Source organism: Stenella coeruleoalba, assembly GCF_951394435.1.
Source record: "Stenella coeruleoalba genome assembly, chromosome: 9".
Lineage (NCBI taxonomy): Eukaryota > Metazoa > Chordata > Mammalia > Artiodactyla > Delphinidae > Stenella > Stenella coeruleoalba.
The window spans coordinates 30,121,530-30,145,903 of record NC_137155.1 but is presented as its reverse complement, the minus strand read 5'-3'; the positions used below and the strand labels follow the sequence as shown (position 1 = coordinate 30,145,903).

Sequence of the window (24,374 nt, the reverse complement as noted above, 5' to 3'; positions counted from 1 at the left end):
TACAAAAGCATAACACTGGGGGTTCCTTTTTTACTCAAGATGCTTCACTACTCAAAATGACAATTACATCTTTAAGAATATAATAAAAGGGGTGAAAACAGCAATACAATCGACAAAGTGTAGATGCTAAATAAACCAAAGATGTTTGTAAGGGTTCTTTTTAAGGAGTAGGAAGGATTAGAAGCTTGGGGAAATCCAGAATTAAACAAAAAAAGAGAAAGGGAAAAAAAAGAAAGAAAAAGATGTCCTCAACTGCAACCACTCTGTTTATCAATAGCGTCCTGGAAAAGAGTAAAAAAAAATTTTTTTTAATCAAACGAGAATTATAGTTTGACTTGCCTAATATTTTCCCAACTATTAACAGTCACTATATACCTTAATTTTATAAAATATAAACCATTAATTAGAAATGAGGTTCGTAATGCAACAAAAGCAAAAGTGTACGTACTTGGGCTGTAGGAACGAGATCTTGATCGTGATCTGTATCGACTATAGTAAGGAGAAGGCGATCTTCTTCTGTAGGAAATAAAAGATTAATCAGCATATCATATAAAAGATTAATCAGCATATCATATAATCACTACACCGAGGCAGATAAAACCAAATATTCCATCATTCAAAATAATAATGGACCTAAGAGGAAAGCTATTAAGTTTTCCATGTGCCAACAATACTAGAACAGTATTGGCCAATACAGATAATTAACCACTTTTCTTGGTCTTGAGAAAAATCATTTTTCCTATTTTCAAGAAAGCATCATATAAAATCTATTTTATTTTATTTTATTTTTTTGGCCACGCTGTGCAGCATGTGGGACCTTATCTTAGTTCCCCGACCAGGGATCAAACCTGTGTCCCCTGTGCTGAAAGCACGGAGCCTCAACCTCTGGACCGCCAGGGAAGCCCCATATTTTAAATATTTTTATTAATACACATTAAACATAAATTAAAAGTGCCAAACACTACTACTATCATCTAACTTAGAACAGAAATCGTAAGTTAAAACATTACCTGTACCGGTAATCATAGTCTTCGTATCTGTCGTACCCACGATCATATCCTCTATCATAGTAAGAATCTCGACGTCTGCCACCTCCTCCACCTCCACCTCCACCACCACCACCTCCACCACCACTGCTACAGAAAAATGTGAAAACTCTACATCAGTGTGAATGATCACCTTCTGTCATCATTTAATATAAATGGATGCTTAAATAAAATGGAAGAAGGAAGGGAGATAGACGAGAGAGAGAAGAGATAACCCTTTCATGCTAATTACTTCCACGTCTCACTTTGCTGACTCCCATGGTATTCTGCTTTTGCTTCATATGTATAACATAAATAACCAGGAATAATTTCACAAAACTCTCCAAACTATAAAATGCTCTTCTATTAAGGCACTATCCAAAACAGGAACACCTTTTGTGAAAGGTGAAAAAAGCATCGTGCTTTTTTCCATAAGGTGAAAAAGTACCAAAATGCTAAGATGTATGTCCTATGACTAGTTCAAAAGCAGTTAATAAATATCAAGAATTTAAAAGTAACCAACCCTGAACACCAAAGAGAACTGACATCCAGCGCTAAAAAATTTCAAGGTCTGGTGTTCAAACCTCTGGCAGTGAATTTAAACTCTAAGCCCTCTTTTTCCTGCTGTTTTCCCAACTCCTAATCATAGGGACATTATTTTCACTATTACTACTATTTTCTGTAGGCTCTCCTTGTCAAATCCTGTATTTTCCCAAGAGGCTTCACATTAAATGAAAGCCTATATTTCTTCTTTCACTCTTAAGAAATATGCCTTTGGTTATATTATATTAAAAAACTTTTATAAAAGTCCCTATTTATGTTGTACACAATGCAAAACTGGCTTTTTAAAAAACAAACATTAATATCAGTAAAACCATTCCATATATACAGAGGCTTCCAAGGTCACATATACATTTAGAGAATATTTAAAAGCATACAATTTTCTAGTATTTAATATTTTTTCTATTTCTGTAGTACAAGAAAATAGCCAGGAGTGCACTTCAATAGTTTTAATTTCTCCCCATGCTCAAATATACATATAAAAAATCAAAGAAATAAAACGATTCAAAGAATACATATAGTCATATTAAATAACTTTCAATTCAAGTTACAGAGAAAAGAAGTTTATCTTTTGATTCATCAAAATTTTGCACACATTTCTGGTGGATTTCTGGCTCCTAAAATTCAGCTTAGGAAACTTGAAATCTTACTGAGTTGGTCTGCCCATGTATATGCCTGGTGTAGGTGTGTGCGCTCTCTTGGTGATAGAATAATCTACACGAATTCTTCTACCATCCAGCTCCATTCCATTTGCCCTTTCCATAGCCTATAAAGGAGAACAGGCACAGAAAGTCATGCATAATTCACCAAGGAGAAACTATCAAAACTGCAAAAAATTTAACACATTTTTCATTTGAAATTTCAAAAATTAAAATTCTCTAAACACTTCTTTCTCAAGTAAGAAGGGCTAGGATTTGATGTATTAATCCCTGCTATATGCATGTCAATAGTACTGAGTTTTCAACGTACACATGGACACTTAAGCAGGCCTCTGCTGAAAGACTAGGGGCAGCTACAGCCATAAAGAAGGAACCACACAACCCAGGGAAGCCTGAAGAATTCTGAGGCTTCAGTAACTAGCTTCAGTCTGAGCAACTCAAAGCAGAAATTGCAACTCAGTGGACAAGTCTAAACTTGTCAAGCCATTCCTTGAAAACTTGTAGAGCCATTCCTTAAGTAACACACTGCCACCTAGTGAACTCCAAATATAAAGGAACTTCTTAATCCGCCAGCAAGTGCTGTCTTTATGTCTGTGCTCACATTACATAACACTTTGCCCTTTGGTACTAATACCAATAAATGCAAAAATGAATCCAACCACTTTAACACATTTTAAGAAGTTCTCAGGAACTAAGTAAAGTTGCCATTTTAATTTTATCTTATCCAGAAATAAACCTAAGAGGAGGAGGTGTGTGAAAAGATTGGACAAACAAGTTTCATATTAAAAAAATGTTTAATTATGATATTGTTTGCACTACGCACTTCAGGTGAGATATCCTGGTATTTCTAAATTTACACCTTTATCCCTTAATTGAGAACAGGAATAAACCAATCACAAACATGTAACAGTAAAAAAACCATTACTGTGTCTATCATAATGTCTATAACATAAATGCCTTCAACTCAGAGCATTATTTTGTTAGAATTATCCAGGGTTTTTCAACCACACCACTATTGATACAGTTGGGGCCTGCTAATTCCGTGTTGCGGGTGGCTATCCTGTGCACTGTAGGATGTTCAGTATCATCCCTGGCCTCTACCACCCAATAAAAATAGCATTTATTGTTTCTGAAAGATACTCTTTTATTACGACTGCTTATACCGCAGTCAAACATTGTTGATGCAAAGAGCAATAATGACCTATAGCCAACTACTGTCACGTGTAAAATGGTACAAAAAAGAAATGCCAGTACCTTCCATTTCTTTAACAAATGACCTTCAAAAATTCCTTAAAATGGAATTTTCTAATTCAGTCACTATGAACTTTTAATATGGAGAAGGCAAGCCTACTGCTTCCTCTATAATCCATTATCTAGAACATTAGAATAGTACTATTTCAAATCCCTGACATTGATTAGGATCATTCTGTCAGGCAAATTAAGAATGGCACTAAACAAAAATGAAAAAGTACCAATTCTTTCCATGTATTATTTTCATTTATAGAAGAGAATGGCAGATGAACTTAAGAGGATAGATAAACAAAGCTCTGTAGAGACAGGGAGCTAATTATAGACACTTACAAAAATTAAACAGATTAAACCTAAACACAATTCTTTTTTTTCTTTTTCTTTTTTTTTGGTTGCATTGGGTCTTTGTTGTAGTGTGCAACCTTCTCACTGCGATGGCTTCTCTTGTTGCGGAACACGAGCTGTAGGCACGCGGGCTTCAGTAGCTGTCACATGCGCGCCCAGCAGTTGTGGTTCATGGGCTCTAGAGTGCAGGCTCAGTAGCTGTGGTGCATGGGCTTAGTTGCTCTGTGGCATGGGGGATCCTCCCGGACCAGGGCTCGAACCCGTGTCCCCTGCATTGGCAGGCGGATTCTTAACCACTGTGCAACCAGGGAAGCCCTAAACACAATTCTTTTAAAAGGTCAATGTAATCATTTGCCTGGAGCATGAATAAGGGTTATTCAAAAGAGAACACATATATACTTCACCTCTTCCATTAACTCAAACACAACCTCACTTTACAAAGCCGGATTTCAATAAAGATATGCCTATACCAGAGAGTATTAGCTGGAAAGTGAAACTGGCCATTCCAATTCTAATACTGAGAGGTAGAGTTTAAATCATGTCAGACAATGAAAGAGGACATAATGTTTATAGAACTGGGAGTTTATCAATCAGCTTTTAACAGTAACTCAATACTAAATAATGCACATCAGAAAATTTTCAAAATGACAAATAATTACAAAAACAAAATTACCTCCTTTGAGTCATCTATTCTCTCAAAATAAACAAAAGCAAATCCTCGTGATCGTCCAGTTCGCTGGTCATAAACCACATTGACACCACTCAACGGTCCATATCGAGAAAATACTTCGCGAAGATCTCTCTCTGTTGTGTACAAACTGAGGCCAAACACTCCTAGACACGTGTTGGGATCTGGATTTGCCTGTTGAATAAAGATGTTATTTAACTTTAAGCTCCAAATTAAAATAAAAACACACAGAAATACTTTGCTTAGAACACTTCACCCAATACACAAAGACTATATTGTTTCAAGTCACTTGGAAACAAGAATTTAAAAGAAAAAAAAACAGGCGAGCTATATTTTACAGTTCATAGTACACTCAAGCCTTCTTTAGAATATACTCCAGGCTGCATCCTGAATAAAAATGTCCCTAACTTTCTAGCCCAGCAATTTTCAGAACGTATCCTAAGAATTCATCCTTAGTTTAATGCCATATTTTTAGTTTATTCAAATGTTTTATATCCCTTATAGATTTGTACTCAACGTTGACTTCATCTGCAATTGCTGATTAGATTCTCCTCCTCAATTTTCATTCTTTAGCAAGGATAATCTTTCAAGGTTCCCACAATCCAGATTTGAAAAATTAACATGCAAATTTCAAAGCATCATTAAATAATAGCAGACTCCACCATGGTTAAATACAAACAAACCTCAATGTCACATATCTAAGACTCAATTTCCTTATCAATAATAAGGTAACTTGACTCAAAGAGAGATTAAAAGTATTACTTCATTGAGGAACTTTGCACATTGCTCAATATAAGTGTTAGCTATTAATATTACTGCAGAGCTTTTGCTATTTCCTTGCTACCCTTCCCATGGTAAAACTTTTAATCTCAGTATTTTCAACTCAATTATTGGAACATATTGATTCTTCCCCAATTTCTTTCTTTTATAAAAATAAATTTATTTATTTTATTAATTTATTTTTGGCTGTGTTGGGTCTTCGTTGCTGCACACGGGCTTTCTCTAGTTGCAGTGAGCAGGGGCTGCGTTTCATTGCGGTGCACGGGCTTCTCACTGCGGTGGCTTCTCTTGTTGTGGAGCACGGGCTCTAAGCACACGGGCTCCAGGCACACGGGCTCTAGGCGCGCGGGCTTCAGGAGCTGTGGCACGAGGGCTTAGCTGCTCCGCGGCACGCGGGATCTTCCTGGACCAGGGCTCAAACCCATGTCCCCTGCATTGGCAGGCGGATTCTTAACCACTGCGCCACCAGGGAAGTCCCCAGATTTCATTTCTTTTAACAACTCAAAAGTCAAAAAAAGAAAACACACTTGAATGCATATAAACAATATTCATATAGCCAAGGATGTTTCTGAAGTACCACTTTTAAACAGTGCTCTAGCTCCCATAAAAGATGTTATACTATGACTAAATACACAGGAAAGACAAAATAAGCTTTCATTTACTTTGCTTTTTAAAATTTATTTATTTGGCTGCGTCAGGTCTTAGTTGCAGCACTCGGAATCTTTGTTGTGGCGTGCAGGCTCTACAGCACAGGCCTAGTTGCCCTGCAGCATGTGGGATCTTAGCTCCCCGACCACGGATCGAACCTGCATCCCCTGCATTGGAAGGTAGATTCTTAACCACTGGACCACCAGGGAAGTCCCTCATTAACTTTTAAAAAACACATACCCTGCTGCCTGTATGTCTTCTCCGGTTAGACATTGGAGAATGACTTCGGCTCCTGCGACGCCGGTATTCTGGTGTATAGGACCTACTTCGAGATCGTCTCCTATGAGAGTGAGAATGGGATCTGGATCGAGTGTAACGTCTATGAGAATGCCTCCTTGACCTCGACCTTTGAGAGAAATAAATTTAGGTAAAGATACTGGAACAAAATGCCTAACGCTGTTAAATTCAAAAGCAAACGGACACCAAATGAAGGTTCCCTGAGCAGACGAAACCAGATCAGTCATTAATTTACCCTAATCACCAAATACTGTGAAGACACTGCCTGCTCACCATATAAGCTGCTTTGTAACAACATACCACTGAGCCTCATTCCATGTTTGGCTGGAGTGCTCCCAGTTTGCAAAGTGTCTTTTTGGTATGTGTACAGTAAATTTTTACTAATTATGTTCATGATTCATTGGTTTTACTTTCGCTTTCTGAACTTTGGACAATGCCAAGGACCTATACCTATATATATCCCTGCTTATTCTCAGCTCGTTTCCCCTTTCAGAGGAAAAAGTACTCTTCCTCACTACAACTCCTCCTTGTTCCCAGTCTATCCCTTCTAAATTCACTCTTCCCACCTTACCTTACAAACATGTTAAGGCTCCACCTTCTTTAGAAAGAAAAAAATCAACTGGCACTAGCAAGAAAATTCTTTAATATTCTACAACATGGATAAACCTTGAGGACATTATGCGAAATGAAATAAGCCAGTTATAAGAAGACAAATACTGTGTGAGTCCACTTAGATGAGGTACTTAAGAGTAGTCAAAATCATAAGAGACAGAAATAAGATGGTGGTTGTCAGCGGCTGGGGGGGAGAATGAGAGTCATTATTTAATGGGTAGAGTTTCAGTTTTACAAGACAAAAAGAATTATGGAGGCGGATGGTTGCACAACAATATGAATGCATTTAATACCAGTGACCATACACGGAAAAATGGTTAAGACTATAAATTTTGTGTATTTCACCACACACAAAAGACAAAACAAACCATCAACTACCATTACTATCACAATAAAATCGCTTGACTCTTATCACATTTTCAAAATAGTCCTATATTCCCTCCATTGTTAAGTATCATTTCCTTCCCAGTCTTTCCTTCGCCTGCTGCAATCTAGCATCTGCTAAATTAACTCGTCACAACCTAAATCCCCACTAAACTAAGTCTTCATGTCTAATGGTCTTCATTTCTTCAAGCTTTCTACAGCATCTCACCAATCTCTCTACTGCTGATTCCCTAGTTCATCTCCTGTTTGATTATTTCCAATTGCTCACAGTCCTTTTTCTTTGCCTATTAATGCAAAGAAAATGCCATTTCTTATTACTATTCATATGATCTATCCTTAAACACCCAGACCAGTAGTCATGAAAGTCATACAAAATAACTTCTATGAGGTATTCAATAAATGATATAAATGCTAAGGGCCAGAAAGTTTAAACAATAAAGCTAGGAGACTTAATAAGATTCTACTAGGGAGACAGGGGAAAAGTGTTCTAGGAATACCAAGAACAAAGGTTCCTTAGCAAGAAAACATGGAAATGTGATTAGAGAATTGCAAAAGAGTATAATCTGCTAGGAATTAGGATACTTATAAAGGATGGAATGAAAATGAAGATGACGAAAGGACTGGGACAAATCTTGTGTATGAAGCTTAGAGTACAGCTTTATTGAAAGGAGGCAAACAATCTTGAGTGGGAATGAAAATAATATGAATGGCCTACTATCTGCAAGAAATTAATCACTGGCCGGGGTGGGGGAGAAACAAGAAAATAACTTGTGTTTTATACGAATACCAAACAGGACATTTCCTATTTTCCTTAGCACCAATTTATAGCTTCAATTTAAAATATAAAAAACATTAATAAGTTGTCACATAAAATATCAATAGTTACATTTAAATGCAGTTAGTCCTTCGTGTGGAGGGCTGACTGTACCATGCTATTTTATATAAGGGACTTGACCATCTGAGGATTTGGTACCCGCAGAAGAAACAATCCTTCCCCAACAGATACTGAGGGAGGACTATAGTAACAAAAAGTGACGTTAATTTAAAATCTTTCAGGACTGCTTACCTTTTCTCTAAGTCAGATAGTGATAAATATTACGAAAAAAATTAGGAATAAGGGAATAAAGAGTGTGCATGGTATTTAATGTTCTCCAGTGATACAAGAGCAGAAAACTGCATCAAGTGATATGAGAATATCTTGACGGAAGAGAATCCTAGGCTAAGGGCAGCAAGTACAAAAGTCCTAAAACAAAAATGTGCGCGCTTCTGTTTCTACACCTGAATTCTATCTAGCACTATTCTGCACATGTGGATTCAATTAATTATGTAGAGTGATTAGCAAATCAAGCACTAGGCTGGATCCTGGATACAACAGAGAAAAAGACATAGCTGTGGATTGCACGAAAAGTACGCCTTTGATTCTTTTGTCTCATGCCCCCTTGCAATCACACTCTATTCAAAGACATAAATTACCTCTTTAAAGAAGAAATTACAATGACTTATCAAACCGACTGTCCAGGTTGTTTTTATTTATTTACTTTAAATTTTATTTATTTGTTTATTTATTTGGCTGTGTTGGGTCTTCGTTGCTGTACGCGGGCTTTCTCTAGTTGTGGCGAGCGGGGGCCACTCTTCATTGAAGTGCACGGGCTTCTCATTGCGGTGGCTTCTCTTGTTGTGGAGCACGGGCTCTAGGGGCACGGCTTCAGCAGTTGTGGCTGTGAGCTCTAGAGTGCAGGCTCAGTAGTTGTGGCGCACAGGCTTAGCTGCTCCGCAGCATGTGGGATATTCCCGGACCAGGGCTTGAACCCATGTCCCCTGCATTGGCAGGCAGGTTCTTAACCACTGCGCCACCAGTGAAGTCCCAGGTTGCTTTTAACTGTTTTTTCCACACACCAGTACACCTGGGACATCTGATACAGTGAGCCTTGCAGTGGCTCACTAGAGTCTTTGTTTTAATCAGTGTAAGTAGTAGTGGCTGGGGCTCTGAATCACTCCAGGACCACTTCCTGCCAATTGTATCTGACCAGAGTTCCACGCTGGATCTAATTAGTTAGAATCTTCAGGTAAAGGATGCAGCTGGAAGGTGAAACTTGAAAAATCTTCTGAAATCATTCTGATAACCAGTACAACATACATACATCAACCATCTCTGCACTAAACTGCATGCCAAGTCTCCAATGGAGAAAATTACCTTTTTGTTGTGCAAATATTATTGAAATAATATCAAACATTAACCTTCAAATGCCAAGCACATTTAAATCAAACAACACATTTAATTTGTATTAATAGCTAGCATCAGATAGATTAATGGACGAAGGGAAAATTCTACCTTATCTAAGTCTTTGTATCTATTACGTATCATTCATTTCTAAACCACAGATTTAAAAAAAAAGACAACTTCATGATTTTGAGTCTTCAGTGAAATTTCCACAAAAAATGCAACAAAAATGAGGGATTTGGTAAAAACCACTTTGCCCTGAAAAATCCAAGAAAAGCATTTTAAACATACTTACATATTATTTTAAACACACTTACCTGGATTTTGATCTTGATCGAGAATGGGATTCAGAGTGTTTGGAAACTCTTGATGGACTACGAGATCCTGACCTGCTCTCCGATTTTACACGAGCAGGAGTTCCCGTTGGAGATTTTGACTGAGAGCGAGACTCCTAACAAAGAAGACAGTATTACAAATGGCACTGGTCACGTAGATGCCTAACACCTAACATTTAAAGTACCGTAATTATTTATATTGATTGCTCCTGAAAAACAAATGGTTAGGCAACACCCTCCAGAAAAAATTTCAGCTCATTAATAACCCATTGTTAATACTGCTAACTGTCCTCAATAATTCCCTACTTGAACCAGATCACCAATTCTCTATTAACTAAGTAATCATGCAAATTCATCTACAACTTGATCATACAGACACTGGAACATAAACCATACATTTACTTAACCTAGGACCCATTCATTCTTCCAGATTCTTTTAATTCTACTTCACTCTTGCTTTCTACTTCTCTTCATTCTTCATTGAGTTTTTCATTTTTCATACTTCGTGTATTCTTCCCCAATTCAAACAATTCAAAATAGCCTTAAAAAAAAATATTCAAGTGCTTCTATCTGACCAATCTTCTGTTCAATTTTTTCCCCCATTCAATTTTAATTTTCTGATCTTTAATACTTTTCATTAGCCTTCTTTTATCTTGATTTATCTTCCACATTCTTGGAAAAAACTCTTCAATTTCTTCACGAACATTAACCTTAATGGAAAAAGAACATTTAGTATATTTAAGCACGTGGGGATTATAAAACTCTGCTGGAGTTCAGAATGTTATCTACCAAATGGAAAAGCCAGCAGGTAAAGTGCAAATAACTAGTTTATTAAAAAAACAATTTTATAATCTTTAAAGTTGTTCAAAAGTCTAGTTTCTAACAATTAAAGAGAATTTACTGAATTTCTCTAAATGTTTTTACCATACTCTTCACCCTCCTCCCCTTTCATGTTTCATCCTAGTTCCTAAAACGTGAACAGTTTTAATATAAATACTTAATTCAAGCATAACTCTAACAAACTATAACCCCCCCACCTATGCCTTAAGTTTTCACTAATTTATAACCTGAAGATTCCAAGTGATCTTAAAATAAGCCTTCATTAAGCCATGCTAAGGTATCAAGATATAGTTAAAGCAAAGCATCATAGGCTGAAATATTTGTACACACCTATCTAAACTCACACATTATAGGACACATGTTGAGGTTCAAAGAAGTAAAAAAAATTAGTAAAATCACTACCATCTCCTGATTTTGTTTGACCACTATCTTTGCTCACTCTGACTTAACCAGAAAGATACAACCTGAAATAAAACAAGCATACTGAAAAAAACTAAGGGGAAAAGAAAGTATGAAATTTAAAAAATTTCCCCTTTGGCTTGTAAATTCCTAGTAGTAGATGTATTTTTTTTTTTTTTTAGTAGATGTATTTTTGCAACTGAGCCATTTAAAAAATTCTATTTTATCCAGTGAAGTACATAATGTACATTACAAAATTAGTATCATGGTTTTTATTGTTTATCCTACCTCTTTTGTTCATAGTTTTTCCATATTTTATGCAGCTATGCATACTTATACTCCCTTCAGTAACTATATCCTTTATCAGAAAATTGACTGGCTTCTGAAGAAGTTGGATATAAAAAACTGATTAAAAGCCTGTTTGTTTTTTTTTTAATTTGATAGACATATGAAGCACTTATGACTGAAGTTGGATGGACAGTGTGGTTTCTCTGTCCACTTAAGCCTTGATTATTAGTGAAAATAATCCCAATTTCGCACCAATTTTCATTTAGGCTATTTATTAAGACTATCACGCAACTTCCTTAAAGTTTTCCTTCAGGTTTAATATCAAAAGACTTACTCATCAAGGACAGTACTAATGCTGCTAGGCCTATTTATTTTTTTCAGATGAAAACAAAATCAAAATATATAGCTACCTTTCTGTTTAATATCAGCTTTTCCCATTTATTTACCTACAATAAGTCTTTCACCACATCTCAGATACTTGCTAAATTTCTGGACAGATGCCTGGAGCAGGCACAGCAACTTAGGCTTTTTCATTCACTGAAACTGTAAAAGCAGCACATTCAGGACTAAAAACAAAAACAAAAGTATGGCTAATTCACTTGTAATTGAAGCCTCACAGGCCAGTTCATTACCTATAATTCATTAGGTAAAAATATATTCCCCTCTCCCTTTTGGCTTTCCCTCATATAAAACAGATCCGCTGGTATAAATCTACAAACATCACCACAGCCTTTGTTATACATATAGAAAGCTTTGAGTTCTGTAACACTCTAAAACCTTTTTTAGGATAGAAATCAAAATTTTATATATTAGGTTTAAGCCTTCCATCATAAAAACAATAGTTGAAAATTATTCAGTAGTGCTGAAAATAACCACTTTTTAGGTATTAATGTTAACAAGGTAACTCCGTAACAACTTAAAGTTTAAATTTTAAATCCCATTTCTGGTATAGCAACCCACTGGAAAATATGCAATTTTCCTTTTAGTTTGTTAACAAAAGCATTAAGATATGACAGAATATCTTTTCAAAAGACATCAGCAAATTTAAAAGAAGGCTTGCTTTTTATTATCCAAGGTGTCACATATACGTAACCTCCTTTGTTGCCTACTCTTCAATTTTTGTATCAGGGAAACCTCAAACTACATATTTTTTTCCCCCGGAATCATTCAAGATTAAGAAAGAGTAACTTCCCTTTAACTTATAAAGATGTCAATAATTTTAACTTCCAAAAGCAATTTGGAGACTTATCTATCTAAAAAGTAAATCAGTAACTGTCAGTAAACTTAAAAGAATAAACTGTAAAGCATAAAAAACTCTCAATCTTCATAATTATTTTTACTATAATACTAAACAAACGCCCTGTCATTGTAAAGAACTAGCAGTTTAGTCTTCAAACACACATAGTCATATTCACCATTTTAAAATAACATTCCTCAAAGGCTGACAACCAAATAAATGCCACTTTCACCAAACTGTGCATTGGCAATCAGGCAACCATAAGCCCTTTATGGACAAATGCTGGATTATCCTTTTCTACCTTTGACTTGTCTTCATTATGAAATGGTAATTCCAACTTTTTCCAAAGAAATTCATACAACTATTCAGAATTTGGAAACGGAACTGAAATTGCGAAGAGAAAAATAAATATTGAGAAGGGGTGTTACCTGTCCTGTTTCACTGGAGACTACTTAACCTGCTCTTAAAGCTGTCCAGTCAAGAAGTTCTGCAAATTCTTCAGTAACCTGCATCTAGACCCACCAACCATTAAAAATATAGTGCCTACTTGAAATGGGCAGATTAATGACTCAAGCAAATCATACCACGAATTTTAACAGAAATATATCTTAAGGAGGCTTCCAGTCTACCTTACCTACTATAAACGAGGAGCTAGGCAGAAAGTTCTCACAGTACAACCTGCTTAAATAGTGTCCGTTTTTTGTTTTTTGTTTTTTTTGCGGTACGCGGGCCTCTCACTGTTGTGGCCTCTCCCGTTGCGGAGCACAGGCTCTGGACGCACAGGCTCAGCGGCCATGGCTCACGGGCCCAGCCGCTCCGCGGCACGTGGGATCTTCCCGGACCGGGGCACGAACCCGTGTCCCCTGCATCGGCAGGCGGACTCTCAACCACTGCGCCACCAGGGAAGCCCCTGTCTGTTTTTTGAACTGTTTTTTGAACTATTTTTTATTAACAAGATGCCTCTGGTGGTAGTTGAAGGACACAGCCAAAAATAAAAAGGCGCTAACTACAATTACTATAGTGTATCCAATACAAGCAAAGAACTATCTTTCTATGTATAAAAATAGTATAACCATGTACTATTTTTTAAACCAGGAAAAAGGTTATTAAATATGTTCATGTCGAACATGAACGATTCCTACAGCAAACAATAACTTCAGGGTCTTTTAATACAGCTAGTATATTATAGATGGGAAAAAAAATTCTGACCATATGTATACTTAATACTTAAAGCCCATTAAAATAAACCAATATAAATGCTATGCTGTAACCCATTCTAATATTATGGCAAGGCAAAATTCCAAGGCAAACGCCAAGTAACAGTGCCAAGTTTACAGAAATTCAAGTCTATATGAATATAGTATAAGCTTTTAAAACAAATTCTCAAAATTATATTTCCCTACTACTTTGTAAAACTGGAGATTTCCACAAACATACTAGTGCATTTAGGTAAACTGTATGTGGGGGTGGGGAGGATTTTAAATTACCCAAATAACTTATATTTATTGTACTAAGAATTTCCTTCTTTAGGATTTGAGGGAAACCTCCTGTGTTTACTCACTTCTTTCATTTCAGTCTACAGAAATAGCAGTTCTGCCTCCTTCCTTTCGAGTATAATAGACTGCTTCTTTTACAGATTCATCCTTAGGTTTGTAAAAGAAATACTTTCACTCTCTTTTTAATCCATAACTGGTATTAGAGCAATTTCTTAAAAAGAAAATACCGATTGCTCATAACATTAGCTATTTTTAAATGATAATTTCCCCCTTTTTAAAGTCATACCAGTATCTGCATTCTAAGTAAGATTAAAGTGGTCTTTGTACCTACAAAGGCTCACACATATTCCAACCTGTATGTCTTTATATTCTCTAAAGTTTGGAATAATTTTGGCAATCTGTTAGACAAATTATTAAGGAATTGACAGGTAATCAAATTTAAACTCATGTCACACTGTGAAATTACCTGTAAAATCTACAAATCTTCTGTACAAATTTTATTTATTTATTTAGTTTGGCTGTGCCACAGGGCTTTGCGGGATCTTAATTTCCTGGCCAGGGATCAAACCCTTGCCCTCGGCAGTGAAAGCTCGGAGTCCTAACCACTGGACTGTCAGAGAATTCCCTTCTGTACAAATTTTAAATGTGGCTCATAAACCAGCCGGCTTATATGCCATGATCAATTGTAATGTCCAAAAAGCTAGTGTGTAAGTGGCAACTTCAAAGGTACAGAAACAAGTGTAAAAAGGCTAAAGTGGTTTAACTATATTAAAACAGACTACTAAGAACCTGTTACAGAATTCCCTACTTATGTTCTCATCTTCTAATGTCATGGAGTATTTACAAATCTTGAATAAGTAAGACTACAGGGCTTTAGTTTCAAGGAAAAAAATCGTACTTTTCTTCTACCTCAGATTGGTCAGGCCTAGTCACTCACTTTGGTGAAAATCACGAGACAATAAGGATTATACAGAACTACAGACAGCAGTAACTTAAAGGAGGGAGGGGAAACAACACTCCTTCTGTTATTCTCTTCTCAACTTTTCTTTTTTTAGTGTTTACTGATTCTTTTCCCCATCTGATCGCTACCATTTTCTCACCTCCACTTCAGTCCTACTAAATTGGTTATGACATGTGTACAAATAATCAGTATTAATTCAGTCAGCTTGTGGATATATACCTTTCATAAAGGTCCCAGGGTTAGTTACTTGATGCCTGAGCACCCACTGATGCTATCAAAGAGGTTTTCACACTGTTCACAAGTTCTAAAAAACTATCATGCTGATTACTCATGGCTATTTCACACCTGTTACATTACACACTATACCATAAGTAAGTAACCCCAGTTCATTTACAAAATTAAGTCCATAAACAAAGTTTATCTGTACTTTTTTTAATGACTCTCATTCTTAAATATTTAAATCTCTGGATATTCTTTCAGATCCCAAGACTCTTTATACTTGTTTTAGGAATGGTACAAATCATAAAAAGTATCTACAAAAAATCTGTAAAATTAGTTAGGCACCATGGGTATGATTAGTTGTACTGCTCTTTTTAAAAATCCCAACTTCTGCTTATACTGAGCAAATTAGCACCCTTCAGTGAAAGAACCTCAAATACAAAAATTTGAGTATTTAAAACGTCACCTTAAGTTTCACAAATTCTCTGCTTAAATGGATGGGGGAATAAAAAAGCATTAAAATTTGATAAACCATAGTACTTTAGGGAAAAAAAATTAAACCCAAGACACATAAGACTATCCCCCAAGTTTAATACCACTCCTACTAAAAGGAAGCCTTACCCTTTTGCAACAGGTTGATGAGATATATAAATTGCTTAAGAAGGTGAACCAAGTTTTTTTTTTTTTTTTAAGCTAAAGTGCTAACATTCTTAATCTGTAACAGGGATTCAATCTTATTTGTATTCTTAAAAAAAAAAAGAAAGAAAGAAAAGAAAAAAAGAAAGGAGAGGGTTTTTTTTTTTTTAAAAGGAACCAGTCACCAAGCTGGGTTTTTAATGGCATAGTCATCACCCTTATTATAATTACAAACCAGGGTTCAAAGAAGCAAAAAAACACCAAAAAAACAAAAAGCAAAACTTCCCCATTTCTGCTATTCTTCAACAAAATATCTTAAGACACACAAATTTAAATTCCAAACGGATACAGATGAATTTGTGTTTGGCTCTTCACTTTTATCATCCAGGTAATCATCTCATATATTAAGAAGGGGAACACTAGGAGTCTCTTTAAAATATTCCAGCTACTCAAGAAGCCAGAATAAGCTCTGAAAAACAGACGCCAGAGTAAGTAGTATCCTTCCTCTTCAACTATTCTAAACTATTCTACAAAGCATAGACAATTGTGGAATTATAAGATAGAGAATCCTTAACCTCTATTAAGAGCACTGGGCCACTGTCAAAGAAAAAAATTGGACTTAACGTTTCTCTAAGCTTCGTTCAAAAAAAAATTAGAGGTAGAGGGGAATAAGTAAAATAACAAGAAAGTCTTAATTTCTGTTCCCCTTAATTTCTATCAAGGAGACTAAAATTTTTGGAGATTGAATTTTAGTTGAAGTTGTATTCTTTTTCTGAAGATGACATTCAAAGTCATAGATCAAGTGCCAACATCACTCCCAGCTCCAAAAGACATTTCCGCTTAAAATTCTGTTAAGTTGATATAAATGTCCCAAGCAAACTGCTTTAATGGACCTACTTATTGATATTTTATTGGCACCACTATTCTCCTGGATCCCTTAAAAATGTCTCGCTCATTCTTTACATCCCACTGTTGTCCAGTTTAGATCAGATTTTTCATAAGCTCCTTCCTTAAATATTTCAAGTGTGCCCTGCGGCTCTTCCTATATTGGTCTCCGTTCTTTGCTAAAATTCCTTTCATTTTGCCACTCCCAGAATTAAAAATCCATAGACGGCTCCTTACTGCATACTGGATTAAGTCCAAATTTCTAAATCTAGAATTCAAAATCCTCCATTATCTGACTACACAGTCAAATCTATCATGTCTCATTAGTCCAGCAACCTCTTCCTTGTCTCATCCTTACAATCAATATTCGTATTTCCCTTACCATAATGTCCAGCGTAAGTTTTACATATTAGATAAAGCTTTCCCTTTCCTCTAAGCTCACGGAACTGCTCAGCTTTATTTTCTGAATTCCTTATTAAACAGCACTTGATTATATACTTACTTTTACCCAGATGTGAGCTGTCAGTCATCTCAAATCAGACTCCAAGCTCTCTTTCCCTCAAGAACACCTGGCCTTTACTAAAAAGGTAGTGGATGCTCAACAGTTTCACCCCAGGCAGAAGGGAAATTGGTTGGTTAACTGTTAGGGTTACTTATAACAAAATTCAGCCAATTATATTTTCTTTCCTAAAGCTCTTTTACTCCAGTCCTTTGAAAATGCAAGAGATATTAATATATAATGGAAAATGAAGCTCCTGTCATTGTTTTCAGCAAACTCCATTAATGGCTCTGAGACACTGAAGTGCAGTGTGCTCCTTTAAAAAAAAGTAATCAAAATATATACACAGCATAGTTTAAGTATACAATGAGCAATGGACTGGGACTTGTAAATCTCATATTTCTGGCTGCATGGTCTTCTGGGCCTAAGTTTTTAATTTCTTAAAATGCTAAGAGTTCTCCAGCCCTTGCAAGATTATGAGCAGTATATGAGAAAATATGTCAAAGATGGCGGGGAGGGGAGGAGATCCTAAAATGCTATAGAAGTAGTAACTATTAGTACGAGTCCTGATTCTTTAATATGTTCCGCAGTCTCTAGGAACTTACCCTCTAATTTTAAATATCTTTTCAATAAGACGGCGTTAAAATGTGTTGTTTATTCTGTACATAAAGCAAATGAAATCTGAATACTGACCTATGTTTTCTCTAATTTGTTTTAGTCAAAAAGTTTGAAGTATAATAACTACTTAAAACACCTCAGAAACATCATTTGAAAATCCTTTTTCTGAGGCTCTCTAAAAGGTTACTACAGTTAGAAACAAAGATAACACAACAACTGTATTCTATAAAACCTTTTTTAATTGCTGGTTTGTGGTTATTTGATAAAAGATCACTATAGTTTAAAAACCAAAAGAACTGGTGAATATGAAACTGCTTTAAGAGAACAACAACGACAAAGCATACACCCTCAGAAAAGTTTCTGGCATTTTAATTCTTCACCCAGTTATGAATAAAGACAAATATCTCAACCAACCAAAAAGAAAAGGTAACAGGTGAATGTATTTATTATACAATCGGAGTTCATTAATACTAAAACACATTTGGCTATCACATGTGAAAAAATATTTTCTATGACCACAAACACTCTAAAAGGAAAAGGTAAAAACCTTTTTCTATTAAAATAAATTGTTAATGCCTACATGCATTTTAGCTTAAAACTGGGTGGGAATCTTACATTTATTTCTTTCTCAGATGGGTAAGGTAACAATTACCTAGAACTAGCCAAATTCAACCTGATGACTACATAAAAAAATAAGAACTTAAAAGAAAACAAGGTCCAAAACAGTAGTCCTCTTCACTTCACCACAAACCAAAATAAACATTAACTGCCCAAAACTGTACTGAAGTTAACTGAAGATTAACAGACAGCAAAATTTCTTCCCATAACTACCTAACATTTTCAAAACAAGAAGCAGCTTATGACTATCGACCACCTAAATACCATTACATGATTTTAAAAACTTCTGTTGCGACAATCAATACCCCATCCTAAAAAATGAGCAGGTTCAACTATTCATTAATATCTAACGCTCCAGATTTTATTAGAGAAATCCAATCTTAAAGGCATTAAAGATAGCTTTCTTTGTCTCTAACCTCAAAAAGAAAACCCTAAATTGACCTTCTGATTTAACTGTCTGGTTCCAGATGCTTATCTTATGAACTTCTTATAAAAAGACAAAATTCATTCCATCCAGCATACACCTGAAGTGTTTTTTAATGAGTTTCCCCTAGTGACCAGAATGCCAACACGAGAGCCGGAAAATGCTGTCTGGGGACTGTTTTCTTTTCAGGGTTCTACACTAGCTCACATCAATTTTCACTACGAGGGTAACATCGGAAATATAACCCAATCATTGCTAAACGTTCTAGTATCTTTAAGCTGAGGATAACGTATCTTTGTGATGTTTATATTCATCACATCCAAAATAATGAAAAACTTTGAGCCCTCTTTGCTGGGGGATGGGTTGAAAAGAGAAATGGAAGACAGAGGGCCTGTAATTTTCAGGTAACGTTTTGAGTTAAGAGAATAGCATAGCATTAACTACTGTAAAAATACTGAGCCATGAAATTTGTTCAGTTATGTAAGATTAAGACAGAAGATTCTCTCTTTTTTTTTTTACCGTAAAAACCTGTAAAGGAGTGGTCAGTGTTGAGGTGAAAGGTCATAGGAAGAAAAGCATTAAAAGGTGAGATATAAAGAAGAGAAAGAAAAGAAAAAGCCCAACATCAAGGAATTCGAAAAATAAGGCGTTATAGCATTTCCACATTCATTTTGAAGTGAAAGGAAAGCAAAAGGGACATTAAAGGAAAAGGGCTCCTCGCGTAGTTTTCCCCTCACAGCTCTCGTCTTAAGAACGCTTAAGGGTCGGTGCGGTCGTTGACTAACCACTTCATTAGGCTCGTCCCACCTTCAACCTCAAGGCTTTCGCCTTTATAGACGCAACGCCGCCGGTTCCAACAGAGACGCGGCCGCTCACTGCAATAGAGAGCCAAGGAGACACAGGCCCCAGCTAGTCCCACGCCAGCTTCTCCCCGCCCGGACAGCAGCCCCGCGCACTTTCGACCCCGAGACCCTCTACGATGCTCGGGGTCGCCAGAAACGCCACCGCAGGAAGCACCTACCACTATCCGGCCGGGGGGAACTCCCTGCCGTCTCCTCCCGCCCCACCGGGACCCACACCTCGGAACAGAGATAAGGAAGCCTCGGGGTGGGGAGAAGGCAGGGCGCACCGCTGGGGGAAATCAGACCCAGGGGTCCAGCTATCAGTCTCCAAAGAAAGGGGGAAGGGGAGGTTATCCGTGGTGTTTGGGGCAAGAGTGTAACCCAGAAGCCATCTTGGGATGTGAAGAAGCGACCTCGATGGCTCCAGAGGTTGCTCCCCGCGGGCCCCCGCAGAACTCCCCGCAACCCCGCCCGACCGCGCTCGTCCCAGAGAAACCCCGAGCATCGGGCCGCCGCCGAAGACGGCTCCCGCGGCTTTGTACTCACTCTGCCCTCGAAGTTGTTCTCCTCTACATCACTCATGTCGGCCAGGCACTCCCCAGAACTAAATAAGAGACAGGTCTCGGCTTGAGGGCCGATGGCCTAATCAACCAGCTGACTGGACCGTGGGGAGGAGGAAAGAGTCGGCAACAACAGCCGCTCCACTCCACTCCCACTCGGTCACAGGCTCCGGCAAAATGGCGCCGATGCCGCCAGAAACCTTCTGGCCTCCCGAGTGCGCGACGTAAGGAGGCGGAGCGTCTCTGTGATGTCAAGTGGCCCCGCCCCCAGCGAGGTTTTGTGGTGGCCCCGGCCTAGCAACGCGAGCAGTCCGAGCTCTGACCCTCCGCATCTTCGAGTCGCATGCCCACCAGACCTCCGAACTTCAGACTCCTTCCGACGCGTCAGTCCTTTTGAAGATTTTCAGTCACCAGATAAGCTTTTATTGACCTTGGTCCCTTTATATATTTTCCAAGTGGATTCTGATGGAACAGAAAAAACTGGAATCGTCTACATAATTAGTAGGCTTTTTATTTTGAATGTTTTCCGCACTCTTACTTTTCTCTGCCCTATGTAATACTATTGAAGTAATATAGGCACAGATGGGGTTGTAATGAAAAGTCACAGTTCCTTGCTTCACTCCTCCCTGAGACAGCTGTGTCAATTTTATTTTATTTTATTTTATTTATTTATTTTTTTTTTTGCGGTACGCGGGCCTGTCACTGTTGTGGCCTCTCCCGTTGTGGAGCACAGGCTCCAGACGCGCAGGCTCAGCGGTCATGGCTCACGGGCCCAGCCGCTCCACGGCATGTGGTATCTTCCCGGACTGGGGCACAAACCCATGTCCCCTGCATCGGCAGATGGACTCTCAACCACTGCGCCACCAGGGAAGCCCAATTTTATTTTTAATAATGCTTAGTTCCCTACTAATCTTAGGGAACTAAGAATTATTTGACTTAGTTCCCTAATTTTTTAAAATTAATTAATTAATTTTTGGCTGCATTGGGTCTTTGTTGCTGCACGCGGGCTTTCTCTAGCTGCAGCGAGCAGCGGGCTAGTCTTTGTTGCGGTGCACGGCTTCTCATTGCGGTGGCTTCTCTTGTGGCTGAGCACTGGCTCTAAACGCGTGGGCTTCAGTAGTTGTGGCTCACAGGCTCAGTAGTTGTGGCTTGCAGGCTCTAGTGTGCAGGCTCAGTAGTTGTGGTGCACAGGCTTAGTTGCTCTGCGGCATGTGGGATCTTCCCGGACCAGGGCTCAAACCCGTGTCCCCTGCCTTGGCAGGCAGATTCTTAACCACTACACCACCATTGATTTAGATATTTCCTTATATCTTCATAGCCAAGACCTCCCAAATCTATCTACTTAGTTCCCAATCATGGTGGTAATTTCTGAGGTGAATATGAGCTTTATTTGTATTTTGCAATTTTAAACTTAGTTTCCTCATAAAAATTTTTTTTGCATAATACTTTGTGATGGAAAGGTTGATGTGAACCTTCAACCACAGTTTTATGTTAGGAAAGGTAATTGAAAAACATTTTTATGAAGATTGCTCCCCCAGGGCAAGATTTCAAGATTTGAATGTGTCTGCTGTTGATAGAGCTAAACATATATAACATCTACTTTTTTTTTTTTTTTTCTGCGGTACGCAGGCCTCTCACTCTTGTGGCCTGTCCCGTTGCGGAGCACAGGCTCCGGACGCACAGGCTCAGCAGCCATGGCTCACGAGCCCAGCCGCTCCACGGCATGTGGGATCTTCCCGGACTGGGGCACGAACCCGTATCCCCTGTATCGGCAGGCGGACTCTCAACCACTGTGCCACCAGGGAAGCCCTAACATCTACTTTAAAAAAAAAAAAATTTTTTTTTATTGAAATATAGTTGGTTTACAATGTTGTGTTAGTTTCAGGTGTACAGCGAAATGATTCAAAAATATATATTCTTTTTGTACATTCTCTATTATAGGTTATTACAAGATATTAAGTATGGTTCCCTGTAGGTCCTTGTTGGTTATCTATTTTATATATAGTAGTGTGTATATTTTAATCCCAAAGTCCTAATTTATCCCTCCCCTCCTTTCCCCTTTGGTAACTACAAGTTACAAAACTATATGACTGTGAGTCTATTTCTGTTTTGTAAATAACTTCATTTGTATCATTTTTTTAGATTCCACATATAAGTGAAATAATATGATATTTGTCTTTCTCCGTCTGGCTTACTTCACTTTGTATGATAACCTCTAGGTCCATCCACATTGCTGCAAATGGCATTTTTTTTCTTTTTTATGGCTGAGTAATATTCCATTGTATATATATACCACATCTTTATCCATTCATCTGTTGATGGACAGTTAGGTTGCTTCCATATCTTGGCTACTGTAAATAGTGCTGCAATGAACATTGGGGTGCATGTATCTTTTCAAATTATGGTTTTCTCCAGGTATATGCCCAAGAGTGGGATTGCAGGATCATATGTGGTAGTTCTGTTTTTAGTTTTTTAAGGAACCTCCATACCGTTCTCCGTAGTGGCTGTACCAATTTACATTTCCACCAACAGTGTAGGAGGGTTCCTTTCTTTCCACACCCTCTCCAGTATTTATTATTTGTAGAGTTTTTTTGATGTTGGCCATTCTGACCAGTGTGAGGTTATCACTGTAGTTTTGATTTGCATTTCTGCAGTAATTAACGATGTTGAGCATCTTTTCATATGCCTTTTGGCCATCTGTATGTCTTCTTTGGAGAAATGTCTTTTTATTTTATTTTTAATTTTTTTAAAAAAACATATAGACACTATACATAGAATTTTCCCTTCAGAACTGCTTTCATTTTATTTTCTTTTTTTCGTTTTTTTCGTTTTTTTCGTTTTTTTCTTTTTTTGGCCATGCCGCACAGCTTTCAAGATCTTAGTTCCATGACCAAGGATCGAACCCCAGGGCCGCGGCAGTGAAAGCGCCAAGTCCTAACCACAGGACCCCGCAGGGAACTCCCTGAAGAAATGTTTTTTGTTTTTTTTTTTAAATAAATAAATTTATTTATTTATTTATTTTTGGCTGTGTTGGGTCTTCGTTGCTGTGCGTGGGCTTTCTCTAGTTATGGTGAGCGAGGGCTACTCTTCGTTGCAGTGTGCGGGCTTCTCACTGTGGTCGCTTCTCTCGTTGCAGATACGGGCTCTAGGCGCACGGGCTTCAGTAGTTGTGGCACACGGGCTCTAGAGCATAGGCTCAATAGTTGTGGTGCACGGGCTTCGTTGCTCCGCGGCATGTGCAATCTTACCGGACCAGGGATCGAACCCATGTCCCCTGCATTGGCAGGCGGATTCTCAACCACTGCACCACCAGGGAAGCCCCAAAAATGTCTTTTTAGATCTTCCACCCTTTTTTTTTTTTTCTTGTGGTACGCAGGCCCCTCACTGCCGTGGCCTCTCCCGCCGCGGAGCACAGGCTCCGGACTCGCAGGCCCAGCAGTCATGGCTCACGGGTCCAGACGCTCCGCGCACGGCGTGTGGGATACTCCCGGACCAGGGCACGAACCTGCGCCCCCTGCATCGGCAGGCGGACTCCCAACCACTGCGCCACCAGGGAAGCCCCCACCCATTTTTTGATTGGGTTGTTTGTTTATAACAACTACTTTTTAAAAAGATGTTGAACTTTATAATGAGGGAATCAGGTGTGTACCATTGGAACCTTCCAATCAATCTTAATACCATTAGAAGTGAGATAATAAAAAAAAAGTGAGATAATCAGACATGGTATACTTCTTGAGGTGATGCAATAGGAACTACAAAGCACCTTCTATAAGTATTTATGATTCCTCCAAATTGAACTCAAATCTAATTAAGCCTTAGCTCTAACCAACAGTTTATAGGAAATACAGGGAATAGAAAAAGAAGTTTAAAAAAGCGCACCAGAACACCAAGAAGTAATCAGGTTTCATAGGACAAATAGCCTAATTTCCCCAACAAATTGAATAAATTTAAAAACAAGGGACTTCCCTGGTGGCAGGGTGGTTAAGAATCCACCTGCCAATGCCAGGGACACAGGTTGAAACTCTGGTCCGGGAAGATCCCACATGCTG

General features: G+C 38.0%; 1 protein-coding gene across 4 annotated transcripts; it reads right to left on the bottom strand.

The window, feature by feature from the left end:
• Nucleotides 1-10: 10 nt before the first annotated feature.
• Nucleotides 11-20,525, bottom strand: TRA2A (transformer 2 alpha homolog). 4 transcript variants are annotated; one of them, XM_079931982.1, is made up of 8 exons: nt 20,312-20,525; nt 9,786-9,919; nt 6,195-6,360; nt 4,512-4,700; nt 2,237-2,352; nt 1,011-1,157; nt 449-516; nt 11-281 (listed from the first exon to the last, which is right to left on the bottom strand). In XM_079931982.1, the coding sequence occupies exons 1-8, from the start codon at nt 20,345-20,347 to the stop codon at nt 271-273; spliced, it is 867 nt and encodes a 288-aa protein (XP_079788108.1). In that variant the 5' UTR covers nt 20,348-20,525; the 3' UTR covers nt 11-270. The 4 variants fall into 4 exon arrangements, with proteins under 4 accessions (XP_079788108.1, XP_079788109.1, XP_079788110.1 ...); XM_079931983.1 differs by having other exon boundaries at nt 449-513; XM_079931984.1 differs by having other exon boundaries at nt 1,011-1,136.
• Between the last annotated feature and the right edge of the window lie 3,849 nt (nt 20,526-24,374).